General features: G+C 38.3%; 2 protein-coding genes across 3 annotated transcripts in view; one reads left to right on the top strand and one right to left on the bottom strand.

Annotated features, from left to right (window-relative positions):
- Nucleotides 1–3,754, top strand: part of LOC309621680 (uncharacterized protein) — a 46,238-nt gene extending 42,484 nt beyond the window's left edge. For both annotated transcript variants that reach the window (XM_082409053.1, XM_082409054.1), the window contains exon 6: nucleotides 380–3,754. Coding sequence is in view for 1 of the 2 variants with exons in the window: in XM_082409054.1 (XP_082265180.1) it covers nucleotides 380–433 (54 nt within the window). In the remaining variant the exon portion in view is untranslated. The remainder of the gene's footprint in view (nucleotides 1–379) is intronic.
- Nucleotides 3,755–5,956: 2,202 nt separating this feature from the next.
- The window catches only part of LOC309621678 (ELKS/Rab6-interacting/CAST family member 1-like), a gene marked incomplete at its 5' end in the record, with an annotated part of 137,754 nt that continues 116,439 nt past the window's right edge, over nucleotides 5,957–27,271 (bottom strand). Inside the window, 3 exon segments of the mRNA XM_082409050.1 lie at nucleotides 5,957–11,273; nucleotides 17,640–18,290; nucleotides 19,052–19,185. Coding sequence (XP_082265176.1) covers nucleotides 18,217–18,290; nucleotides 19,052–19,185 — 208 coding nt within the window.

The following is a 27,271-nucleotide window of genomic DNA, read 5'->3' as shown; positions in this document are numbered from 1 at the left end:
CAGGTCCAAACATAAGATCTTTGGAGAATCCTTGCGTGTGTTTTTTTAAATTTTTATTGGAGTATAGTTGATTTACAATGTTGTGTTAGTTCCGGGTGTACAGCAAAGTGAAGCAGTTATACATATACATATAATCCACTCTTTTTTAGACTCTTTTCCCATACAGGTCATTACAGAGTACTGAGTAGAGTTCCCTGTGCTATACACTAGGTCCTGATTAGTCATCTAGTTTATAGGTAGTGTTGTGTATATGTCAATCCCAATCTCCCAATTTATCCCTCTCCCCTCCCCACTTTCCCCCCCCGGTAACCATAAGTTTGTTTTCTACACCTGTGACTCTATTTCGAATCCTTGTGTTTTACTCTCGTCCTGAAACTAGATAAAGCCTAGTCATCAATCAACAGGTGAGGAAGTAGAGCCAGGCATTGGTTGAGTGTTGATGTTTCTGGTACAAGCTGACTCTCCGCTCATCATCCCACACCTTCATCAGCCATCATCATGCTGTCTGTCACCTCCTCTTCTCTGAAGAAGGCCCGGGCCATCTTTTGAAAATACAAAGTCCAGCATTGAGACCCTCCCAACTGAGAGAGCAGGAAGGGCCAGGGCTGCTGAGGTGCTCCCTGAACCCCACTCAGGGAATCTGTGTTGTTCCCACCTGGGTGTATTGTGTGGACCCCCTAAAATTCCTCCAAACCTCTGCCTCTGCGCTTCCAGATTGCCCCTGAAAGAAATGAACAATAATCATAATACCCACCACGTACTGACCGCTGGTCTCTTGAGGGCTGCCTTGCCATTGGACAACATTTGTTGAGCTCCTACTGTTTGCCAGACAGCGGGTACATGCTTTATGTGTGTTTAGCCCTTCTGACAACACTGTGATTTAGGACCTGTTAATATGTCTATTTTGCTGAAATGGAAACTGAGGTTCAGAGTGGTTAAATAACAAGGAAAAGTCCATGTTTTTACCCCCTACACTAATATATATGTATATTTGTGTATATATATTCTATATATGTATATTTAACATATATATGATGTTGACTGAAAAAAATGCACAACCTCAAAGTTGAGAAATATGTTTTATTGGGTGGGCAAAACTGAGGACTTAAGCCTGGGACACAGCCTCTCAGCTCTCTCTGAGGGACTGATCCAAAAAGGAGAGGGAGGAACCATCAACTATAGGAGTTTTTGCAACAAAGACCAGGTAATCGGAACATGGAAAGATTCCTGTTAATTAAAGAAAACCAGACATCTCGAGTTAATGACTTTTTAGTGTTTTTCTGTGTATGGGAAGATGCAAAAGTCTGGGCTCACTGAAATCCTTCCTTTGATATGCACCTCAGCTATGTGGGCCAGTATCCTGTGCTTTCTCATCCTGTGTTCCCTCGGGGTGCACCATCAGGGGAGGCTGTGGCAGTTGACTGCTAGATGGTGGGCATCCTGTTTCCATCCTGAGTTTCCTCAGGGTTCACTCTTGGGGCGGCTATAATGTGATGGCTTGATGGCTGCAACATCCTTTGTTTACTGATATGGCAGGCAACATTTTTTCATTGACAATTATATATATACAATAGACACTGTTCGTGTTACATATATTATCTATTTTACGTGCTACGTGTTTTTTAGAATCTTTGCAAAAAACCTTGCAAGGTAGGTGTTATTCTTTACATTTTGTGAAAAAGAAATTAAAGCCTCTAACAGGCTGAGAAATTTGTCATGTCACTACATCACGATTAACAAGTCAGTGAACAAGATTTTGAATCCAAGTAATCCTTTTGTGAAAACAAAACCCCCCCAAAAACAAAGAAACTATGTTCTTTCCATGCTCCAAAATATATTTTGGTCAAGTGACTTAAGAAACTCTCCCTTAAGCTTGTCTAAAGCAGAAAATAAGACAACAGTGCTTGACTGGAAATTATCAAAAGGCAGGATCAAGCAGGAATAATGAAAGGGAGCCTGAGGTTTCGGGGGATGAACCCACTGGCTAAATAGGCCCCTGGAAACAGAAACCCACTTTTTTTTTTTTTAATTCATTTGTATATTTGTTTATTGACTGTTTTCCTCCAATAGAATGTAATCTTTTTTTTTTTTTAACATCTTTATTGGAGTATAATTGCTTTACAATGGTGTTAGTTTCTGCTTTATAACAAAGTGAATCAGCTCTACATATACATATATCCCCATATCTCCTCCCTCTTGCTAGCTCATGATTTAGGACCCACGCACAGGAGAATTCAGGCTGCATTAATAGAAAAATATGACTTGCAGCCCTGGAGATGTGGCTTCAGAGGAAATGATGACTTAATGCTTGTGATCTGTAAGAATGTTGGTGTTTTGGGTCAAGTAACCTATGCATTTTCTCAAGGGAGGTAGGTTTGGGGAAAAAAGGCAATAATTAAACTGAACATACCAACAAGGAAAAAATAATTTAACTGTTACGATGACTCATTTAGTTGGCAGCTTCAGGTAATGAGGTGCTCTGGATTAATTTTCCTGAGAGCAGAAACATATCCCTTTAAATGATGAAGCATGTTATCTTCATCAATCTTTGAAGAAAATATTTCCAAGGTACATTTTATATTCTCTTTTGTCAGTAGTATTCTTGACAATTTTTAGGACTAGAGACATAGTTTTGTTTTTGTTTTTAAAGAGTTTAAAGAACGATTTGATCTTTGAAAATCATGTTACATCGTTGGTCCCCAGTGTTTTCATCTACAGTATGTGAACTTTGGGTTAGATGATCATCAAGGTTCCTTCCATCTCTAATATTCTCTAAGTAAAGGGCTCTTGTGCACAATAAAATTTAAAACATAAGAATCATCGAGGGGGCTTGTTAAAAATGCAGATTCTTAGGTATCATTGTTGGAGGTTCTGATTCAGTTGGTTTGAGTGAGGCAAGAGAACCTGTATCATAAATGGGTGCATACCCATGGCCATTTTGATGACCTCATTTTGAGAAACTGATTCTCTTTCCAGCCTCAGATAACAGATGTCATAACCATTTTTGGCCACCAGGGTACCGTTGCTGCCCTGCCCTCAGTGGTGTGAAGTTGTAAGGGGCTGACCAGACCCAGAGGCCTGTGCTTTGATAGTTTGCTTCTGATCCCATCCTCAGTATTAACTGTCACTTAGTTAATGTAGCTGCTGAGGAAAACCAGATAATCGAGCTGCAAATTAGGTGCCCTGCATTTGTACCTATGAGTCATTAAGTTTTCATCTCAGGCTGGGTAGGGGCGAGGGGAGGACTTCCATTTTCTCCTGTAGTCTAAAGTGCATAAATGAGCCACGGCTATCTTAGACCCTGTTTGGAGGTCTCTTACTCTTCGTTCGTGTTCTTTCTCATCCTAAGAGTCAAGTTTCTGGAAGGGCGACATCAGGAGAAGTGGCAGATTTCTGTGTAAATATGTTAACATTTCATAGTGAGGTTTGGGGTCAGGGCTGTCCCTGACTTCTCTTTTAAATTTCTTTATTTTTTAAACAGTTGTACTGATGTATAATTCACATGCCATACAATTGACTCTTTTGAAGTATATGCAATTCAGTGGTTTTTAGTAAAATCTGTGAATTTATAGAGTTGTATGCACCTATCATGTAATCTAATTTTTGAACATTTCCATCACCCTCCAAAAGAAACCTTGTGCCTATTTGGAATCACTCTCATTCCCACCCCCAGACCCATTCAACCGATAATTTACTTCTTACCTCTATAGATTTGCCTTTTGTAGACATTTCATATAAATGGGCTCATACCGTATGTGGTCTCTTGTGTCTAGCTTCTTTTATCTAGCGTAATGTTTTTGAGGTTATGCAGTAGCATGTATCATATTGCCAAAGAATATTCTATAGTATGGATATACTACATTTTATTTATCCATCCACCAATTAATGGACGTTTGGTTTGTTTCCACGTTTTCGCCGCTCTGGCTGATGTGTGCATGTAGTTTTAATTTCACTTGGGTGGTTACCTAGGGGTAATTACCTGGGTCATATGATGAATCAGTGTTTCAAAGTAGCAGTTTCGAATTTGACAATTCCACCAGCAATGCATGAGGGTTCCAGTTTCTCCATATCCTTGCCAACACTTGTTATTATTGGATACAAGTCCTTTATTGGATATATGATTTTCAAATATTTTTTCCTAGTTCATGGCACGTCTTTACTTTTTTAATGGTGTCTTTTGAAATGCATTATTTTTTATCTGAATGAAGCCCAGCTTATTTTTTTCTTTTATCAATATACTTTTTGGTGTCATAGCTAAGAAATCTTCGCCTAACCCAACATCAGTGTCTTGATGCTTACCTAAAATCTTGTAGGTTTTGTTCAATAGGAAGTGACCAGTGACACCTACTAGTTAGTGCCTTGTTTAAACAGATGAAAGATGAATATGCACGTTGTGGCCTGAACCTACTCTAATGAAAGCTTGCCGACAGTTTTCCTAAGGTCGTGAAGGTGCCGCAGCCAGACTGGACTCCTCCATCACCATGCCATGGCCTTCTGAGCATCTCTTCCTCATCTTAGTGCCTGCCAGCAGCAGAGGAAGGAGAACATAGGTCTTTCATGTACCTTTTTGTACTATGAGGTAGCACTGTGCCCTCCTTACTTTTTCAGAGCCTTAGGTAGAGGACCCTACCCTGAGGTGCCACAGCTGGAGGAACACAGCCCTTCTCTTTCTATAGGTTTTAGAGTGAGATATCGGGACAGTAGCTCAGTCTCAGGCAACAAAAAAAACCAAACAACAAACCACCCACTACCTTGACTAATATAGTGGCCCATATAAATAAAAGGGATGAACCCAAGTTCACCCAGGTAGAAAGTAGTACAATGAGAACTGGAACTTAAGGCCTCATGACTCATTCAGCTGTGAACACTGACCCAGAACTGGGGTCCGCAAACTCTGGCCCACTGATCAGATCTCGCTTGACTCCTGGTTTTGTACATAACGTTTTGCTTGAACACAGCCGCACCCATTCATTAACGTATTGTGCATGGCTGTTTCTGTGCTACAGCAGCAGATGGGCAGTTGCAGCAGAGACATATGGTACACAAAATCCAAAATGTTTACTATCTGACCCTTTACAGAAAAGATCTGCTGACCCTTGCTCTAGGATGCCATCTGATTTCTGATAGCACCGAGGAGAATAATTCATGCACATTGGGTTAGATTGTTCATCTCATGTCCTCCTTAGGTCAAAGATCTCTTAAATGCTCACCCTTGCCATAGCCAACTTGGGGAGCATTTTCTAAGGATGCAGAAATATTTCTTGCCAGGTCTTTCCAATCCACACTGCTCCCTGACTATCGTTCTTAAAACCTATTTTTAAAAAAATTTTTATTGGAGTATAGTTGATTTACAGTGTTGTGTTAGTTTTCAGGTGTACAGCAAAATGAATCAGTTATACATATACATATATCCACTTTTATTTTTTTTTAGAGTCTTTTCCAAATAGGCCACTACAGAGTATTGAGTGGAGTTCCCTGTGCTAATAAGAAGAGCAGGTTCTTATTAGTTATCTATTTTATGTATAGTAGTGTGTATATTTCAGTCCCAATCTCCCAATTTAGCCTCCCTGCCACAATCCCCTGGTAACCCTAAGTTTGTTGTCCACATCCGTGCCTCTACTTCTAAAACCTGTCTATTTTAACCAACTACCACTCATTGCTTACTGTCTCTGGCTTCATGTACTTGATAATAAATCTATTTCTTGTTCTATCCTGGATGACATGTTCCACGGACTGAGATAATATCTTATTCTACATAATTTGTCCTTGATATTGTCTATCTTGGCGTCTTCGTCTATGTCCCAAAAAAGACAGTCACACTCTGTCTTCTGGTACTACTACTAATACCACATTTTATGGCATGAATTTGACCCAGTGCACTGAACTATCCCTTTAGAAGCTGTATGCAACCTGTCACTGGGTTTTAGCACAGAGGTAGAACTCAGATTAGTGTTCATATTTAAACAAATCTACTTGACCAGAAGCTTTTTGTCTCACCATTTATTTTATTACACAAGTAACTTCTGTCTTTGCATCTATGATGTAAATATTTTTAATTTCCTAAATTATCTGAAAAATTATTTAGACCTTCCATTTCAGTAGGCATTGGAATTGCTGTGTGATGACTATTTCATTATTTTATTTCCAAATGTTAAATTAGGCTTCAAGCTTTGGCCAAGAGTAGACAGAAAAGGGTTTAAAAAGAAAGGAAGAGTGGGAGAGACTTCTGATGCGATGGAGACTTAATCAAGATTTGATTTTGAATCAATAATTTATAATAAAGGTTTGATTTTGAATCAATAATTTATGTCATTGCAAAATAACTCCCTGGTAAAATTCCATTCTTTGGTCATCATTAAGTACAGAAATTAACAATCAGAATATGCAGTGCTCTTCTTCATTTTCTAAAAACAAACCTATATCTAGATGAGAGGAGAATTCATTTCATAACTCAGGCTCTGGGCTTACGACTCCAAGTCCTGTCTTCTTTCAACCATACCTGCTAAGTTTCTGTCTAACCTCTTGAGCATGAGGTAATGGCTTCAGCTTTCATCCCCTTCCTCAGTATATAGCTTGGTGACTAAGAGTAAGGGATCTAAAACTTGAGAACTTGGGTTCAAATCTTGACTCTAAAATTTACTTGTTGAGTACTCTTGAGCGTGTTATCTGTTTTTGCCTCAGTTTTCTCATCTATAAAATACAGATAACATTACTCCTCTCAGGGAGTTGCTATGAGGGTTAAAAGAGAAAATTCATACAATGCAAGAATTTATCAGTTCTTGGAACACAATAAATACCGAAAAAAAATGTTAGCCATTATCAAGGGCCCCCTCATTTTATGGATAATATAGATTAGTTTATATAGGTCTAATATTTACATATACATAAACATTTTGTACCTATATGTGTGTATACGTTCTTCTTAGAAATTGAGCAGTCAACATTCACATCTAAATATGTGCTCTGTGAAATGCAGATCTCCTGTGTACAGACGCAGTGCTATAGTCATCTATTGCTACATAATAAAGAAGTTTCAAAGTTAGTGGTGAAATAAACAAAAATTTTAATATGTGCCCAGATTCTGTGGGTCAGCAATTCAAACAATACACAGAGGAGATGGCTTGTCTCTACTCCATGACTGATGTCTGAAACCTCAGCTCATGAGGATTCAAATGGCTGGGGCTGGAATCATCTAGATAATTTTAATTCACACGTCTGGGCCCTTGAGATGGGATGACTTGAAGACTGGGCCCAACAAGGACTGTTGACTGGAGTGCCTATAGATGGCTGCCCATGTGGCTTGGACTTCTCATAACGTGGTAGTTAGGATTCAAGATAGAGTATCCCAAGAATGAGTGTCCAGGGTTCAAGCATTCCACGAGAATCATGCAAAATCATGCATGACCTTTTATGACCTAGTCTTAGATGTTACATAGCATCACTTTCATTATATAGTATTGCAGGCGTTGGAGATCTTTTTCCATAAAGTGTCAGACAGTCAATATTTTAGGCTTTACAAGCCATACAGTCTCTTTTGCAACTACTTAGCTCTGCTGCTGTGATGTGAAAGCAGACACAAACAATACATATACTAAGGAACATGGCTGTGTTCCAATAAAGCTTCATTTATAAAAGCCGGTAGAGGCCTAGATTTGGCCCACCAGCCATAATTTACTGACCCCTGCTCTATTGTTTGAAGGCATGGAAAGCCTGCCCAAATTCAAGGTAAAATGCCCACATCTGGATGCGAAGAACGGCAACGAATCTGAGACCCTGTATTAAAACCACTACATATGGGATATTTATAAGAGGATCTGTCTGCATACCTTGATTCGCCCATGTATGTTGGATATGAGGTATTGGGACATCCTTACATCTCTGTAAGCCTGGGTCAAGGTCAAAGTTGGAATCTGAACTTAACGACCTTGATTTCTGGAATAATTGGTAACTCTAATTATGATTTCCTTACACTCCTTACCCCAATAAATATACCACAAAAGATAGATTTCAAGTAAACAATTGCTTTATGGCAGATTTTTATTGTCTCCATTGACTGAATTATTCCATTTTGGTTGGAAAGCATGGGTTTTGTTTCTTTCCTAAAGAGGTCTGCAACTTTTCAGACGTGGCATTTCATTCTACTGAGAGGATGATGTAGGTTTTTATAAACGGAAAAAGCAGGGCAGGCTGAGTTCACTCAGATCATACTAATGCTTACAGGAATAACCGAAACTGGAACACAGGCTTCCAGGTTTTCCTGTCCTGTGCTCTTTGCGGTAGGTGCCATTGTCTGCTGGGCCTGGCAGTAATAATTTTTGACCTTTACCTCTCTACGCTATTGTGAAGCGGTTTTGGGTTTTGTTAGCTTTCTTATGAGTTTGTACTAAATTGTGTCCATAAAATAGGCTGAATTCCTCAGGGAAGGTTGAGAGCTGTTACTGTGTTATCACTTAAAATGTTGTGTTGGTTACCTTTTGTTCTTTTCTTTTCTCCAGCTGTCTCCTGAACTTAAAAGCTATATTATCCTAAATGAAAGATGTGCATCTGGTGGAAAACACTAATTTAAGGGATGAAAATTCCTGATGATTGCTTCAGTCAACCCTTAATACACACTGAGCTTCATTAGTAAATAGACAACTCTCAGACCTTTCCCTTGGAAGAGGTCGCATAATCAGGCTTTGTGTTGATTTTGCATTCTGTTCGTTAGAGACAGAACAAATTAGAATAATTGGCTGGTACAGGGAAAGCACAAAGAACTTTCTTCTATTTTTGTGATGCATCCCGTAATAAGGGTTGAAAATGTGACTAGAGGTAAGAACGTGAAACTCAGAAGAGCAAAGGAGAGAGGATATTGTTTCTTTGAAAATATTCTTTCAGTGTTGGCCCAGAAGAAATAGGAAGCTGAGGAAATTGTTTTTTTTGTAAATGATGATTTTTGTGTTAATGATGTGAATTCCACAATTAGTAAGAATCAGGAAGCAAGCATCCTTTGCCACCAAGGACTTGGGAGCAAATGAAACCATAAATACTCCCCCGCTCTTGGAAACCCTTTTGGAGCAGTAATCAGAGAAGGGTAAAGGCAAAGCCTCAGGGCAAAGGTGTTCAGAGCAAAGGGATAGGCGGAGAACAAAAGGAAAGTGGATATTTTTAGAGCTGTCATTTTGAAATTTACCTGCTTCTGATTCAGTGCTGCTTTGCTACCGTGTTGGTCCAGTGGAAATCCTCAAAGCAGGAGCAGCCGTATTTTAAAATAATAAGGTTAGAGCAAGTGACTTTAATCCAGGTCTCTTTAGCTCAAGAGCACAGAGGAGAGCGTGAGGAAAGGGTGAGGCCACAAGGAATTGTTCACTGGGTAAATTTTCCCCAAACCTCCCTAACTGGGAGAAATTGACCACCGGATTATGTGCCTTGAAGGAAAGCAAAAATGTTGAAAGCAAAGAGTGTGGAGCTTGTTTAGAAAGCAAGCTCTATCATTTGGTCACCTGCTGATAATAGCATTGGCTGAGACCTGACCATTTACAATGAAGGCACTTCTGTAGGTAATAAGTTCCAGGAGGGCCAGAACTGAGTATGTCTGTTTCAGCATTTAGCATGGTTTAGCATCTTAGAGCCCGGTACATTATTGGCATATAGTAGACTTAAAAATGAGTATTTGTGGATTGTCTGAATGAGTGGATGTGTGTGTGATTCATATCCTATTTGCAGGTCCTATGCCCTACAGTGGGTTTTCAGTGTCAGATTGTGAAAGTATTTATGCCGGGGATTGGCATTGTTCCCTATCTGATCGATAAAGATTACACATCAAAGGACGTTACACTGACAGCCCAAAAGCCTCATAGGAATTACTTAACAAAAAAATAAAATTGGATTCTGTGTAATTTCTAATTTATAAGCTGGCCAGAACACTGGTATTTCAGCCAGTCCTCTGGTAGTTCCAATGATGTCCCCATGATCACCCAGGCATAATCAGAATGGCTTTAGGATTTGGGAGCCAAAATGTTCCTCAGTATTTACTGCTTTGCTAGTCCATTTAAGAAAATGGACTATTGAAAAAACAGCTTCAGACACAATATGGCATTTTATGATTTAGCACGAAATCTGAGAAATATAGAGGTAATCTGAAGCCTGCAATGGTAAAGTTCCCTCTGCTATTGAAGTTATTGTCTTTAAACAATGATTCTACATCAGTAGTGCTATATATATATATATATGTTTATATATATATATATATATATATATATATTTATGATATTCAGGTTTATTTCCTCTTCTCTCTAAGCAAGTAATTGGTTGGTTGGTATGAGAGATGGTGTGGCTTCCAAAGGTGAAAAGTATTATTTTGTTGTAATTTCCGGCTACCTAAGGATGGGAGAGGCCCAGGACACTGCAGTCAGTATATTATGTGGAGCAGGTTATATTGTGGTTTATTTATGAACTTTTACATGTTTATTTTCTATGCAAGTTTGTGTGCTCCTTTCTGAGTTTTGGTAGATAAGTGTTTTGTAACTTTGGAATACTTGGAGTTTTATATATTTATATATATATATATATATATATATATATATATATATATATATATATATATATATATATATATAACTTTCATATATATATATTTTAACGTAGTAGTTAAAGCCGTGGAGAGAGTACTAGTCTACGTAGGTTCAAATTCTGGCTTTACCCTATGACTTCCCTGTGGCTTCCTCTGCTCACCTATTAAAAAGGAGTATAAGACGACTGCTGTGGTGAGTTATATACTAAGTGCTATTTAAGCATTTGCTATAATGATTATGTATACTCGAAGGCAAGGAACTTGCCCCTTGATCGTCTCTGTATTCCTAGTGCTTAAGAATTCCTAGTGCTTTTCTAGTGCATTGTCTTAGGATAGAGATAGCTCAGTATAGCTCTTCTCACTATAAAGTACTGTTACGTTGAAAGTGTTTGCTTGTGTACTAATAATCTATGACATATCTGCTGAGGACAAGGAAAGGAATAGTTTTAAAACTGCAATGGATAACAAAAGATTGTATGATGTAATGCCTTTATTACGTAATGATAAAACTAACAAATGATCATGGTAGAAAATTTGAAAAACTCCTAGACAAAATAGAGATCAACAAAATTTGCAGTAACTTTCAGAGTGTAGAGTTGTCCATGAATATTAGTGCTTTCACATTTTCCAGGACTTCAAGTAGACTCTGCTTCTTAAGAGTCTATTCATGAGATTTTATTTTAATGATGTTTTCATCATGGGGGGACACACACACACAAATCTGTTAAAAAAAAAGAAAGCAAGAAAGAAACACATGTAAATCACTGATGTTTCAGATAGCCACATGAAATAAGGTGAGAAAGGTCAACAAGCTGAAAGAATGTGGAGTAGCATCTCCTTAATCGCTTACATAATTCTGATAATTACCTCTTTGTGGCTAAAGTAGTTAATGGGGAATCTAATTCAAGAAAAACGTATGAACTTCAAGCCTTCTTGAAGCCAAGTATTTCTTTCCACAAAAGGTTACTTTGCACGGCCATGCTTCCTTATCACCCGACAGGGAAAGAGTATTGTATGGCAAAGGATCTTCCCGAAGGAGGGTGCTTCCCACGCTGATTATCATAAATGACTTCGGAATTACTGTTGCTGTATTACCAAAATCTTAAACTAGGATATTTTTGACAAATGCGGTCCTTAGTTAATTTTTAGAGCTACACACTGTCAGATGGCTCTGAAATAACAATTGTCTGGCTATTCTTCAGGGTGATCGCAATACGGTAATGACCTTGAGGTATCACTAAAAAGCAGGAAGGTGTGAGTCTTCCTTTGGTTCCAGAGTGAAATGCGAGTTGGAGTTGGAGTTGGAAAAGAGGCCGACAACCAAGTGATAGAGAAGGAAATGTGAGGTCATTAGTGAAAAAGCAGGTTTAAGTTAAGGTGAAAAGGCATGAGGAAATGGTCAACCGTTACAGTATTACAAAGATCATCACGAAGCGTATCCATGAATGTGGTTTGTATTGCAATCTGCTGAAAAAGAGACAAATATCCTGGCCTGGCCTTCATGGAGATTATATTTTATTGATTCTGATGATAGATTATTGTTGAAGAGGGCCTCCTATAAATTATAACCATGTAAAGGCAGCAAGATAATTTTTTTTTTCTTTATGTATGTGTTTCTCATTCCTACTCACTTCTCTCTTAGGGGAAGAGAAAAATCACAAAAAACCAAAAATGTCAAATCTCAGCTATTCATTTGCAAAATAATTTTTTTCCCAAATTCCAATGGAGGCAGTAGGTTAACCGTTAAGATTTGTAAGGCTCAAAAAGCTAGATTTTTACAAAGTGTAGCCAAATTTTATTCCATAGGTAATAGCTTTGGAAAGAATATGTGATGATGCAAGGTTGGAAAAAGCTGGGTTTTCTTCCGTAAATGACTTCACTGTGTTGGGAGAAGAGGCAGAGAAGAAATCAAAGTAAGTAAACATGGGGTGAGTTTTTCTGATAGGGGACTCTAGTGCTTTAAAATAGACTACATAATCCTAGGGATAATCTGAGGGTAGAACAGACCAATGCCTTATTTCCAATCTGGTACCCTGGAAGAAAACAGTGTATTTCCTTTGAGGTCTTGAGAGGTTTTTCTTCTGCTTTGTTTTGTTTGGGGTTCATTTTGTAGTCAACCTTACTAAGGTATCATTTGCATACAACAAAATGCAGACATTTTTAGCTAACGGTTCAGTGACTTTTAATTAATGTATACATTTGTATAACTACCACCCCCATAAAGATAGATAACAATTCTAAAACCCGAGAAAGTTTCCTCCTAGGCTTTTGCAAAAGTATCCCCATCTCCCACCCCAAGGCAACCACTGATTTGTTTTTTATCTTTCGAGATGAATTTTGCCCAGTTTAGAATTTCATGTCAGTTGAATACTACAGTAGGTGCCCTTTTGATCTGGCTTCACTTGCTCAGCATATGGTTCTTGAGATTCATTCATGTTGGGATGTTTTAAACCAGGACTTTAGCCTGGCTGGCTGATTTTGTCTGAAGGCACCTACAGGTACATCTGGGTCTCTGGCATTGTCACTGTCTGTTCTTGGCTCAGTATTTTCAACTTTACTAAGAAGCACAAGGTTGAAGTAAGGAAGATCATTGTCAGTACACTGGAGGTGAAGTGGGTTCCGTTATGTAATATTCTCAGCATAAATTGACCTGCTTGGAATCATTGTGTTGATAATCGACAAGGATACTCTTCCTCCAAAAACCTTGATACTATAAAACTTCTAAAGGACGCTGTCCTAGGACTCTTTTAGTTTTAATTTTTTGGGAAACATTTCTGGAAAATTCCAATGCTCACAACCTGAAAGAAGCAATTATTCACCTGAAGGCTAACTCTGCTCAAGTTGAGTTGTCCGACCTTTACATGCTGATAGAACCCAAATAGCCTTGCAAAACAATGCTCTCTTATTGGATATAAGCACATAGACTATTTAAGATGGACGTGTATATGCAGTAAAGTAAAAAAAACAAAGACTCTTTGAGTTTCCCTTGCAGGTTTTTAAAATTTTTTCATTTAAGTTTCTATAGCATATGCTAATAGTTGAGGGCAACCTCAGGTTAGTTTTAGGTCCACTCTTTACATCAATGTTGAAGTACTCCATACCCACCTTTTTTCTACCTTCCTTCTCTTCTTCCATCTTTCCTTTCTAACTTCTTATAATCCATTATACTTAATCCTGCATTTGTTGAGGTGGCAATTAGTGTAGGAAAATTGAAAGCAGTGTGAAATTTTGCTGTTCAGAATGCATGTTGACCAAATTCTATATTGAGAAAAGGTCTGAATTTACCCACAGGAACCCTTTCTCAGCGTCTTTGAATACAGGCCATAGAAACTGGGCTATAATATCCTGACAGGTATGTCGAATTCACAGCAATAGCCCTCAAAGAGCTTACCTAGCGTACGTAGATGCGTATGAATGCATTTAATGATTGCTTTATTGGCAGCAGTGCCAACATACACAGTCTATTTTGTTTTATATCATTATCATTACCTGCTGTTGACCACTGTATACATTGCTAATGGTGTGGTTCCTATGGCTTGTGAATTTCACGGCCAAATAATATGTAATTTATTGCACACTTTAGTGTAGAAGATGGAGACTCCATAAATTTTCGTGTGCTCTTTGCCCCTTTGGAATGTATTACACTGAGATCAGGCAAAGTAATAAATTTACTTCAAATGTGTGTGATAGCTAAACATCAGTTAGGACTGATGGGCAATAGTTCTTCTTCCAGCAACATAACAGTTTTTAAAGACTAAGCCATTGAACGTGGAGTTACTGAACATGGGACTCAGTTCACTGGGATCCCTTCTCAGAAAAATAAAGGAAAACTTGAATTGGATATGTGTGGCTTATTCAAGTAGTAACTGATCAGCTACATCTTGGTGAACTTAATTTGTCACAATCGTTTGGTATTTTATTAACTCTCTTCCCCTTCTTCCCCTGACTCTCATGAGAATGGATTATGAGTATCTTGAAACATACTAAGTCGTCTTCCATCCCTGTTACTCTAACTACAAAAGCCCACTTTCCTTATCCAACGTAACTTACTGTCTTTTAGAGTAGCTGTGGTTTTAATTCTCTACAGAATTCAAACCAGCAAGAGAAACATTTTCAAGGAGCCACCACATTGTAGAGCTTTAGAAAGAAGACTTTAGAATTAAGGGCAAATATATCATTTTATGGCTAAAGCACCTGAGGCGTAAAGTAGGAAGGTAACCATCGAGGTCAGGGAAAGGGGTTGAAGATCAGGTTTCAGGCTGAGAAAGAGTCTACAGGGACTCAATCTGAGCAGTTCAAAAACTGAAAGGAGACCACGAATGTTCTGGGAAGGCTGGCATCTGGCCTCAAGTGTGGGATTTCAGACAGGGAGTGGGCCCGGGGGGAACTGAGCTTCTGCAGTAGGCAGAGAAGTCCACCTCATCTCCAGAAAGTGCCACTGACATCAGGGAGTTGAGGGGAAAGAGCAATGAATTCCAGTCCACCTGAGAAAGCAGGCCAATCTGATTAACTCTGAATTTAGGCTTATTTCAGATACTTCTTGAGAAAGAACTTGGACAAGCGCAAGTCCCGAGCAGCCTCTTTAAATCCATGCCCGGTATTTTCTGGTGAAGCTGCTTAAACCCTCCAAGTGACTCCAGTGTTTTAACTTCTCTCTCTATTTAATTCCGACAGTTCTATGATTGATTATTTAGTGGGCAAATAAGTAGGGTCACAAGAGAGTGTGAATGTATTTTACAGGATGAGGATGGGCGGAGTGGAGCAGTCTGGAATAGGACACCAATAAAAAGGGATCTGGGTAAATAAGAACGTCTATTAGAAAGGGAGAGGAATTCGCAAGGAAATTAGTGCCTGACACCAGGACATGGACATATGGTGAAGTTTGCGTGAGAGAAAGCAAGTATTAGAATTTGTCTTGCGAGCAACTATAAACACTTCCTGGAACAATCTAGGGTAGAAGGAAAAGGAAAGGAAGGTGGAAACAAAGGAGAAAGACAGCTAATGATGCTGGAGTCTCTCGCTGGGATTTGTGGTATCGCTTTTTGAAACTAAGTACAGAAAGTCAGAACTTGACTGATTGTTTCTTGAGCACGGTTTGTTTTCATTTTTGTTTTTTTCTTGCTGTCTCATCAGTTATTCCAGCCAGTGCTATGTCATTTTCAGTTTCAGTAAGCATGCCTGTCTTGTTTCCATTCGCATTATTCATGCAAATGTTGATTGAACTGATGACCCCGAGTTATCAAGGAAATATTAGATACACCAGTGGATACATTTCTTAATTTTAGAAAAAAATTACCGAGTGAAGGTGAAAATAACTCCTCTTAAATTTGTCATTTTAAAAAAACTTCTCCTAACATACAATACCTCATTGCCTAATAATGCCAGATAAATGAAGAATTCCTATGTATTCATGAATGCAGGCGAGTCTGTCTATTTTTTGGCAGGTATGACCGTTACCGAGGGTAACGGCCTAGTTTGCTGGCCGTGTCCTGTCTCCTAGAAAGTGGTAGCTTCTGTTGTCTTTCAGTTGGTCCATTGGATATCAGAGGTGAATTTATAAAACTATACTTCCCTTTACACTTACTTTGTTTTGTTTTGTTTTACTTGAAGTATAGTTGATTGACAATGTTGTGTTTCAGGTGTACAGCCAAGTGATTCAGATATATGTATTTCTTTTTCAGATCCTTTTCCATTATAGGTTATTACAAGGTATTGAATATAGTTGCCTGCGCTATACAGTAGGACCTCGTAGTTTTATCTATTTTATATATAGTATACACTTACTCTGTGTGATCCAGGCTGGTCAGACCACATGATTCCTTTCACTTCTGATATAATTTTTCAGGTCCAACCTCAAATCTTTGATAAGAAGTTATTTTAAAATAAGTTTATTAGCATGTGTGTGCTCTAAATCCAACAGTAGTTATTAGAGATATGGTTTTGCACTAGGTATTCCTCTCTTTTTTGTTCTTGGCCAACCAATTGAAAATTAGCTTTTATTTTCTGGTTGGTTTGCTAGATGTTTATGACTATAATAAAAGTCTTAAATTTTGTCTCATATCTTAAAACACAATCTGAATTAGCAATGGATATTGTGCTCTACATAGGGGCTGTGATATAAGTATAGTTTCCAACTTCAAAAACATATCACCTAGAAGGGAACACACACAGACACATATGCAGCAATTATGGCAACTGCATTTGTTTACGAAGTGAAACAGTACTGAGATGGATAAAGTGCTAGCAAGCCTTGAACAGCCAAATCAGCTTCAAAAATAGATGTGCAGTTCTTTAAAAATATTTTTAACATTTTTCCAGCTACATGTAGAATATAACTTAGCATAAAAACGGTATGGGTTTTATTTTAAGTAATTCAGCATTTTGACATCCTCATAATGAAATTAAATCCAGGAGGAGGTTTCTCTCCATGATCTCTTGAAATGGTCCTTGATCATCCACAATATTTCCCATCATCACAAAGGTGGTACCAAGGGCAGGAAACTCCAACATTATTAAAGTTTCATAAAGCAAAGTCAATTTTAAGAATAGAATGACCCCAAACTGATAAAGGTCTTGACAGATAATTTCAAGGGAAGCATAAATTATTTTCTGTTTGTCAGAGGGCAAAAATATTTAGGCTGAGTTAATGAATGGTAGAGTTTTTGAGTGGAGAGTGTCCTTAAAATATTATGTAGATCTGTACTGTCAACAGATGCTAGCCACGTGGCATTATTTATATTTAAACAAATTTAAAAATAAGATTAAAAATTCAGTTCCTCAGTTGCATTTGCCATATTTCAAAGATGTTTATTAGCTCCACGTAGCTATTGAGTACTGCATTGCACGGTACAGATATAGAATATTTTCATTATCACTGAAAATTCTATTGGGCAATACTAAAATTATACCCAGATATTCACAGAGAAGGCAACCAAGTCTCAAGGAAATAATATAACTTCCCCAAGGTCACACAGCTATGTTTTGAAAGAAAAACAAAATGACACAAAGGAAATAGTAACAGAGGCATTAAAGAAACCCAGTAAGTTTCTGGAGCAGTCAAAGTAGGGTTTAAAAGTGCATACTTAACTGTTAGCAGGGTTGAAGCTCTTGATGGTTGGTAAGATCTACCTGCCTGAATTTGGACATGAGCATTTTATGCAATGAATGAAAAGCAAAAAATCATTTCAGCGAATGGCTGCCAGCTCCATAGTTTTAGCCACTGCTGTGCTTCCAGATTATGTTTATCACTTTCATGTACAGGGCACCACTGTGAAATGTGATGGTTTATCTGACCCCAGAGAAATCAAGAAATCTTGTGGGGGTTATGGCTATATTTGAAAAGGTTGATTTTTCAATGCATCATGCAGACTGGCCCTGTTTTAAAAGGGATTCCTGCCATCAAATAATCAAAATGGAAACTCTCTTCTCACCTTGCAAAAGTCAAAGATACTCCCTGCATTTTTATTATTTCGTTGAAATCCAAATATTATTTTTCCATTCTCTAACTTGTTTTCCTCACAGTGTGATCAACTATTGCCAAGGAAGGAAGGGTTAGATGTATCGATCAAAGTTTGCTAAAGGCCCCCTAGGTAACTGAACCCTCAGGAGAAACAATCGTCATGTCTTCTGTTTCTGTTGTTTCAATATCTTCGTAAAGAGTCATTTCAATATGTTTGGTTCTGTAGCAGAGGTTCTGTGAAGTGCTTCTGTTCCTCAGAGGTCCAGAAAGCCTGCGAGTCTGTGGGTAAAGGTGAGAGAGGGAAGGAGGCTAGAGAGAGGCTCAGTGCTGAGATAAGGACAGTGTTCTAAAGCCTCCTGGGGGTGAGGCTGGGGTGCACAAACACCCACGACTAATCCAGACAGAAACTGAATAATCAAGGGGACGAGCACTGTGAAGTCATGTGGTCACCTCTCCCTCTAGAAATACACATTGCCCTCAGTAAGCCTCCTCCCGCCCCAGAAGAGCATTAGGAAGGTCTGGAGAGGGGGAGTATTGGCAGAAATGGAAAAAGCAGGTTGAAGGAATTAGCCTGGAGCAGAGAGACCAAGAAACGCAAGCCAGCAGATGGAAGGCAGACTTTTCATGGAAGTCTCCAAGCCCAAGTCAAGTTCTGGGACCACCAAGAACAAGTCAAAGAGTGCTCATTTAACCCCTCTGGGCCCCCACGCGCGTGGAGGAAGACTGGACAGAGAGGGAGAAGGGGCCATTGAAGGTACAGTATTTACTATGGGATTTAACTCCTGAAAGGCCTCCCAGTAGCTTCAGATCTGCTCAAGAATCCTTCATGTCCTGCTGGTTCGCAGTGAGTGGCTCACAGCTTCAAGGCCTCCTCTGCCAGATGGAGAACTATTTCAAGCATCCTGCCTCTATTTTGTACTGTAGCAATGCAGACAGGAAACCTGACCCCATTTTCAGGTTCTAAAGAGCAATTCTAAGTACCTGAAAGACTGAGGAACATGGTGGCTTTTATTTAAGATGTGGAGAGAGCGAGCACATACCTGGACTTGGGCCTGCAGCAGCACCAAGGGTTCCCTTTATTTTCTCTCCCGTCTGTGTTTCTCCTTTTCCCTCCGCTGGATTAGCCACGGGGACTCCAAGTTCTTCATTCTGCGGTCCTGGTACCAAGATCCTCCTGGGAATTATAAAGTTATTCACCTTCTACATCGAGCACTTCTTATTTTTTCCCCAGCAACGTAAGTCATCCTTAAGAGGAGTCAGGGTGCTAGCTCTTAAATATACTTTAGTCATCCCTTTGTACATTAAATGCTCTTTCTTGGAGACTGCTCCTGACATGGTGTTCACCGTGCTCTCAGCTGGCCTCCTGAAGTTCTGCCCTGCCTTCCCCACCAGGTACAGTTCAGGAGCTGCCTACCTCAGGGTGATAGGTTATCTTTTACATTTAGAGAATATAATTTGAATACATAAACTTCTCTGTGACCACAGCTTTATTTGTGACCCACAGGTTTTGTTATGGCATATTTTCATTTTCATTCAATTAATAAAATTCTAATTCCCATTGCAACTTTATCTTTGACCTACATAATGATCAGAAGTATGTTTTTAATATCCAACTCTTTGGTAAAATATTGGTTATATATTTTTTAATTTGCTTATTCGGAGTCTTGTTTTATAACCAGCATATAGTCAGTTTTATAAATGTGCCATGTGCACCTAAAAATTTCTGCGTAATATATATATTCCATCATTGTTGGTGCAGGGTTTTATGTAAATTTAGGCCAGAGTTTTTAATGATGGTATTCAGATCTTCTATCATCTGCTGATTTGTTGTTGTGGTTCTATGTTACTGATCTAGGTAATTTAGATTTTTCTATTTCGACTTAGTTTTTTGGAATTTCCCTTCATATACTGCATTGAAGTTTAGATATATAATATATTCCTTGTAAAGTAACAGTGGGTTTTATTATCCTGCCTTATCGCCAGTGATAATTTTGGCTTTCAAATCTGTGTTAACATTAAAACATCTTCAATTGTATTTATTGTTGTTATGACATAATTTTTGAATCCTTTACAGTCTGACTCTTGTCTCTTGTAAGTGGCATAGAATTAGGTTTTTTGTTTGTTCCAATAATCCTTGTCCTTTAATTTGAGTATTTACAGTTAATGTATTTTCTTATAGACCGTTTACTCCTTGTTTACTATTTGTCCCACCTTGTTATGTTCCTTTTGCTCTTCTTTCTTCCTTTTGGATTTCTTCAAATTCCATTTTCCCTTGTATTAGCTTGTTATTTTTACATAAGTAGCAGTTACACATGTACCATGACTTGTTAGCTTTTTTACTGCTTCTCAAGCAATGCTGAGATCTTAAATTTCTTTGACTACTTTTTTCCTCTTCCATTTGTTTTTAATGCATTCTAATTTTTGATATATTTTATTATTACTCTTTTGTGCAGTTAGATTTTATTTAGGTTTATCCACTTATTTATCCTTTCTGTTATACATAATTCTTTATAAAGTCCTTATTTTCATCTGTGATAACCTTCCTTCTGCCTGCGGGTCTCCATTTATAATTTAATTCAGTCGGTTCTGATGAGAACATATTTTCTAAATTTTGTTTGTCTGCAAATTTCCTTATTTCATCTTTCCTTCCAAACAACATTTTCTCTGCGTCTAGAATTCCCAATGGGCAGCTCTTTTCTTTAGCACTTAAAAATGTTATTCCATTATTTTCTAGTATCCAATCAGTTTCGTTGAGAAGTAAGCTGTAATCTTAATCCTGCTGTTCCTTTGAAAGGAATCTCTCTCTTTTTCCTGGGGCTGCTTTTAAGATGTCATGTTTTTCTTTGTTATTCATGAATTGTACTGTGGTGATCTTAGGTGTGGTTTTCTTTGTATTTATTCTTGTTGCATTTTTTTTAGTGCTTATTGAATGTATGGCTCCATATATTCTTTTTAGTTTTAGAGAACTCTCAGCTGTTATTTCTGAACTATTGTTTTCATCCCAATCTCTCTCTCCTTTTTTCTTTGGACTCCAGTTTACACATATGATAAAAATGTTTCCTGTGGCCCATATGTCTCAAATGCGCTTTTGTGTACTTTTTATTCTTTTCGTTTCCCATGCTTTAGTCTTAATATTTTTACTACTCTATCTTCCAGTTCACTTACCTCTCTTTACCTGTGTCCAATCCACTACCGAGTTTTAAATTTCGTATAATTTTTATTTCTATCAGTTCAACTTCAATCAGTTTCTACTTTCTGGTTGTCAAGTTAAATTCTCCACCTTGTCATCTATTTTCTTGAACTTGATAACATTTACCAAAATATGTATGAACTTTTAATGTTTAGGTCATCTATGATTCTGATTCTGTTTTGTTTTTTATTCATTTAATTCTCCTTTTCTTGGTAGTCTTGGTGGTTCTTCAGTGAATGAATACCAGACTTGGGATATGACAAGTTGTAGAGAATCTGAATGACATTACAGTTGCCCTTTGAACAACCTGGGTTTGAACTGCACAGATCCACTTATACATGGATTTTTTTTCCCATAAGTAATACAGTACTACATGATCTGTGGTTGGTTGAATCCTCAGATTCAGAACCACAGATAAGAAGGGCCGACCATAAAGTTATATGTGGATTTTTGACTGCACAGGGAGTCAGCGTCTCTAACCCCTACATTGTTCAAGGGGTCAACTGTATTTTCTTGAGGAGAGAATTTCCTATTCTTAGGTAGGGAGCAGAGGGGACCATCACCTCAGTCACTGGACCAACTTCATACTCATTTTCCTTCTTTATCAGGTTCAATGTAGACGTTGCATCAACCTTCCTAACACACAGACACACACACCCACACACACACACACATATGTAGAGACTTCCAATGTCCTAGTTCATATCATTAGTTTTCCATTGGGCCAGAAATCTTTCATAGGTTCTGAACCCCCGTTTTGTCTCTTCAGCATTATGAGCCAACTAAGTCTTTGCTTTGACTTCAGTTAGCTTTTGTTTGACTTCTTAGCATCTTGCCTTGTCTACCTATTTATACATGGAAAATACTGCAAGGGAACACTGTTGCTGAATCCAGCTCAGTTCTCTGAATCTTTACTCTCTCTGTGATTTTGGTCCTTAAAATTCTAGCTGCCTTGTTATTTCTCAATTCCAACTCTGGTTTCCTTAGTCCTATGACATTGTCCTAAGATCTACTGGCTTTTCTACCTCTTAGGAGTCACATTTGGTTTCTCAGACTTTTGCTCTTCATCGGTAGTTTCTAAATGACTGGGCTAGAAAAGCACGTGCAGAATATTGTTCTCACTTCAGTGAGTTTCTTTCTCTATTTTACTCTTCTGGGTCATGGCTACCTCAGTAGCTTTCTAACGCTCACAGTCAAATGTTGCTTATGATTTACCTGGCCTTTCTAGTATGTTTTCCTAAGGTAAACTGATATAGTTGGAAACAGAAGTTCGTACCCACCATTTAAAAAATTCTGTTTTGTCTTTCTATGAATTCTCTCCTTGTCCCATCTTCTGTCACTTTTTCCCACCAAAAATTCCCATTCTCACAGATAGATTATTTTAAGATTAAAAATTATTATTAAGGGCTTCCCTGGTGGCGCAGTGGTTGAGAATCTGCCTGCCAATGCAGGGGACACGGGTTCGAGCCCTGGTCTGGGAAGATCCCACATGCCACGGAGCAACTAGGCCCGTGAGCCACAACTACTGAGCCTGCGCGTCTGGAGCCTGTGCTCCGCAACAAGAGAGGCCGCGACAGTGAGAGGCCCACGCACCGCGATGAAGAGTGGTCCCCACTTGCCGCAACTAGAGAAAACCCTCGCACAGAAACGAAGACCCAACACAGCCCAAAATAAATAAATAAATAAAAATTAAAAAAAAAATTATTATTAAGCTAATATGTTAATTTTGAAAGGAATTAATTTTGCTTTGAACAAGAACACAGATTGGTGAATGGAATATGGAAGATGCCTTAAGACCTTTTTCATCTCTAAGAGTAGTATCCAACCATCGGTACCATAATAAGTTTGTCAACTGTGGAAGAAAGCAGTCTTTATAACATCAACATTATTCAATAATCTCAAAAACTGCTTCACTTTCCTGCTCATGCCACCAATTTCCAAATGTTCAATGGGAGCAGAGAATCATGGGATGGGGCATGGAGAAATGGCCTGTCATAGTAACTATAATCATTGGAAGAATGAAATTATAAATAAAGAGGGTTTTCTATGAACATATTTGAAATGTTTGTTCCTAAAGAACTTGTAGAATAAGACTCAGAAGTTTACACAGAAACACCTCTTGATAAGAATGAAACTCAGTAAAATTTATCTCCTAATAGTTTTTTCTTTTGTGTTATGTGATTGTCAGAGTGACACAAAACTATTTTTATCTGGACTTCACAGATCTTCTTATTTTTACTATGGGATCAGTGACCCTACATGTTTGAAAAGTGGCAAAATAGTTAAAATTGGAACATTTCCCCCAAATCCAGGGCATATGACTTACATTTCTGTAGAAGGCAATATTATATTTCTGTCTAGTTCTGGGGTAAACATTTTCATACCTGCCAATCCAATTTGACTAATGTATTGTTTTTACAGTGCATTAGTGGAAATTAAATGGTAAATTCAGTCAAACAGCCATTTCATACATCAGAAAGGAAAATCAGTCAACACAACTGTCTGACCGAAATGAATGAAGAAAACAATTCAAGGCAAACAACTGTCCCAGTAGACTTGTATAAATACAGTAGTGGTGTCATGTGCAGAATTAATCTTTCCTCACTCTTAACTGGAGAACACTCTGCCAGCCAATTCAGTCACTCAAATGATACTGAATTATAATATTCCAGTTTCATTTACTCTCAGTTACTGGTGACTGCCCTACCTTCTCCTCCTTCATCTGTCCATCAGTGGAGAATGTCAGAGCAGGAGAATAGTAATATTGGCATATTGTAATGTACTGTCTTGAATTCCGCAGCTTCAAAATTCTTAGGCTAACTCAATGATCTTAAAAGAGTCTGGTGCAGAAAGGATATGTGAATTAAATGGCAGACCACTGGCTGACCCTTCCAGCACTAACATCCCTTATTCCTGGTTCTAATATATCACAGAATACTCAAGAGGAAGTTTTTGAGTGGTCAGCAGAAATATGGCTCCAAAGCAGGCCCATGGAAAAGAAATGTTGTCATCTGTGATCCACTTTAAAGTTGACTTGTCTTTTACTCATAAACCAGATTCAGTGTGAATTCTCTTCTGCTGAATGTTAGAGAATCTGTTGGAGGAGTGTGGCCAATTCTTTTGAATTTTTTTACTCTCTAACATTTTTTTTAGACATCTTTATTGGAGTATAATTGCTTTACAATGGTGACTTGGTTTCTGCTTTATAACAAAGTGAATCAGCTATACATATACATATATCCCCATATCTCCTCCCTCTTGCATCTCCCTCCCACCCTCCCTACCCCACCCCTCTGGGTGGTCACAAAGCACCGAGCTGATCTCCCTGTGCTATGTGGCTGCTTCCCACTAGTATCTGTTTTATATTTGGTAGTGTATGTATGTCCAAGCCACTCTGTCACTTCATCCTAGCTTACCCTTCCACCTCCCCATCTCCTCAAGTCCATTCTCTACGTCTGCATCTTTATTCCTGTCCTGCCCCTAGGTTCTTCAGAACAATTTTTTTTTTTTTTTTTTTAGGTTCCATATGTATGTGTTAGCATACGGTATTTGTTTTTCTCTTCCTGACTTACTTCACTCTGTATGACAGACTCTAGGTCCATCCACCTCACTGCAAGTAACTCAATTTCTTTTTATGGCTGAGGAATATTCCATTGTATATATGTGCCACATCTTCTTTATCATTCATCTGTTGATGGACACTTAGGTTGCTTCCATGTCCTGGCGATTGTAAATAGTGCTGCAATGAACACGGTGGTACATGTCTCTTTTCGAATTATGGTTTTTTTAGGGTATATGCCCAGTAGTGGGATTGCTGGGTCGTACGGCAGTTCTATTTTTCGTTTTTTAAGGAACCTCCATACTGTACTCCATAGTGGCTGTATCAGTGTACATTCCCACCAACAGTGCAAGAGAGTTCCCTTTTCTCCACACCCACTCCAGCATTTATTGTTTATAGATTTTTTGATGATGGCCATTCTGACTGGTCACACAAAGAACTCTGGCATGGTGGTCATCATCTAGCTAATCCTAACATGCAGACATTTATGAGAGTAAAGTCAGGTCTTTGCCAGAGTGGGTTGCTTATTTGGGCAACTGGGTCAAATCAAGAAGGGCAAATGTAGGCTGCCAGAGTAAATAAGGAGAGGAAGAACAAAAAGAACGAGACATTATCATTCATCAGTGATTTCCCCCCCAATATTCTTAGCCTCCACCTATCTCCATCTTACTGGTAACACAGGAACTAGACTGAACAATCAGGTAAAAGGTCTCTACAGAAACTGAGTTAATATAGAAAAATAAAAAAATAAAACATAAAATTGTAAATTTTCTTCCTAGGGATAATTGAGATGATAGTTCAGTAATAACGTAAGATCAGGTGAAGTCTAAAGAAATTTTAGAAAACCTGGATAAAGTAAGAAAACATCTGTTCGCCGGCATCCGAATGTTCGCGAGACACCGAGACATGTGGGCCAAGTTCTGGAGAGAAGGGAAACACAGACGCAAGCTTGACATTTGGTGCAGCTTTTCTCCTCGGGGCATTTGCTGATTCAACTCATACAGCCTAGGAACTGAAAAGCCAAGGAGTTCAACAGACTCTAACCACAGAAGCCAAACGGCAAGAGCTCAAGCTAAAAGCAACAACTAAAGGAATGACAGGCTACACGTATCCTTAGTCTCACAGGGCTGGCGGAACCATGACATTTAAAGCCTAACAAATACAAGGGTAGTTGGGAATAGGGAGAATCCAAACTTTCACATGGTAATCCCAAAGGGCAACACCCGTAGAGGAAGGACAAGACAGAAATAGAGCAACCTTCACACAGACTGAAAAACAGCTTTGAAGGAGCTCAAACTGAGAATGGACTAAGGTTTCCAGTCCCTATAGGAACTGTCTGCCATGGGCAAAAGGAAATCTTTTCAAGAGAACGATAACAGCATCCAGAATGTGGAGGTATCTTAATAGTTTCCTAAAATAAGTTAAGCTCAATTTTAATATAAAAAATAATTGGACATACCAGGAAAAAGACTAAATGATTAAAAGCTCAAAAAAAAAAAAAAAAAAAGGACAATGTAAATAGACACAGGAGGACAAGAGTTAGTAGGCGGTTAAAAAACAAAACAAAACAACTATGATTAAACAAAGAAAAGAGACACATGGCAAATAAGCATATGAAAAGATGCTACACATTCCATGTCATCAGGGAATTTTCAATTAGAACAACAGTGAGATACCACTACACACCTATTCAAATGGCTAAAATCCAAATACTGAAATCCCAAAGTTGTTGACGATGCAGAACAACTGGAATTCTCATTTGTTGCTAGCAGGATACTTGGCAGTTTCTTACAGAACTAAACATACTTTTACCATACAGTGATCTAGTAATCATGCTCTTTGGTATTTACCCATAGGAACTGAAAAGTTATGTCCGCATAAAAACCTGCACATGGATGTTTATAACAGTTTCTTTCATAATTGCCAAAACTTGAAATCAACCAAGGTGTTTTTCAATAGGCGAATGGATAAACAAACTATGGTATATCCGTACAAAGGAGTAGCATTCAGCGCTAAAAAGAAAAGGCTATGAAGCCACGAAAAGACATGGAAGAAGCTTAAATGCATATTGCTAAGTGAAAAAAAGCCAGTCTGCAAAGGCTTACGCGCATATTATATGATTGCTGTATGAAATTTAGGAAAAGGCAAAAGTGTGGAGACAGTCAAAAGATCAGTGGTTGCCAGAGGTTGTGGGGAGGGAGAAAAGGATGGGTGAAGCCCGGAATTTTAAAGGCAGAGAAACTCCTGTGTATGGTTCTGTAATGGTGGATACAGGTTATTGCACGTTTGTCAAAAATCATAAAATGTATAAAACAAAGAGTGAGGTCTAAAGTAAAGCATGGACATTAGTTAGTAATAATGTATCAATATTGGTTCATTAACTATAACAAATGTATTATGCTAATGTAAGATGTTAATAATAGGGGAAACTGGGTTGAGAGGTAAGGAAGTATGAGAACTCTGTCCTTTCTGCTTAATTTTTCTGTAAACCAGAAACTGCTCCGAAATAGT

This window comes from Balaenoptera borealis (genome assembly GCF_965194805.1).
Source record: "Balaenoptera borealis genome assembly, contig: HAP1_SCAFFOLD_839, whole genome shotgun sequence".
In the NCBI taxonomy this organism is placed as follows: domain Eukaryota; kingdom Metazoa; phylum Chordata; class Mammalia; order Artiodactyla; family Balaenopteridae; genus Balaenoptera; species Balaenoptera borealis.
This window is presented reverse-complemented; position numbering and strand designations above follow the sequence as displayed.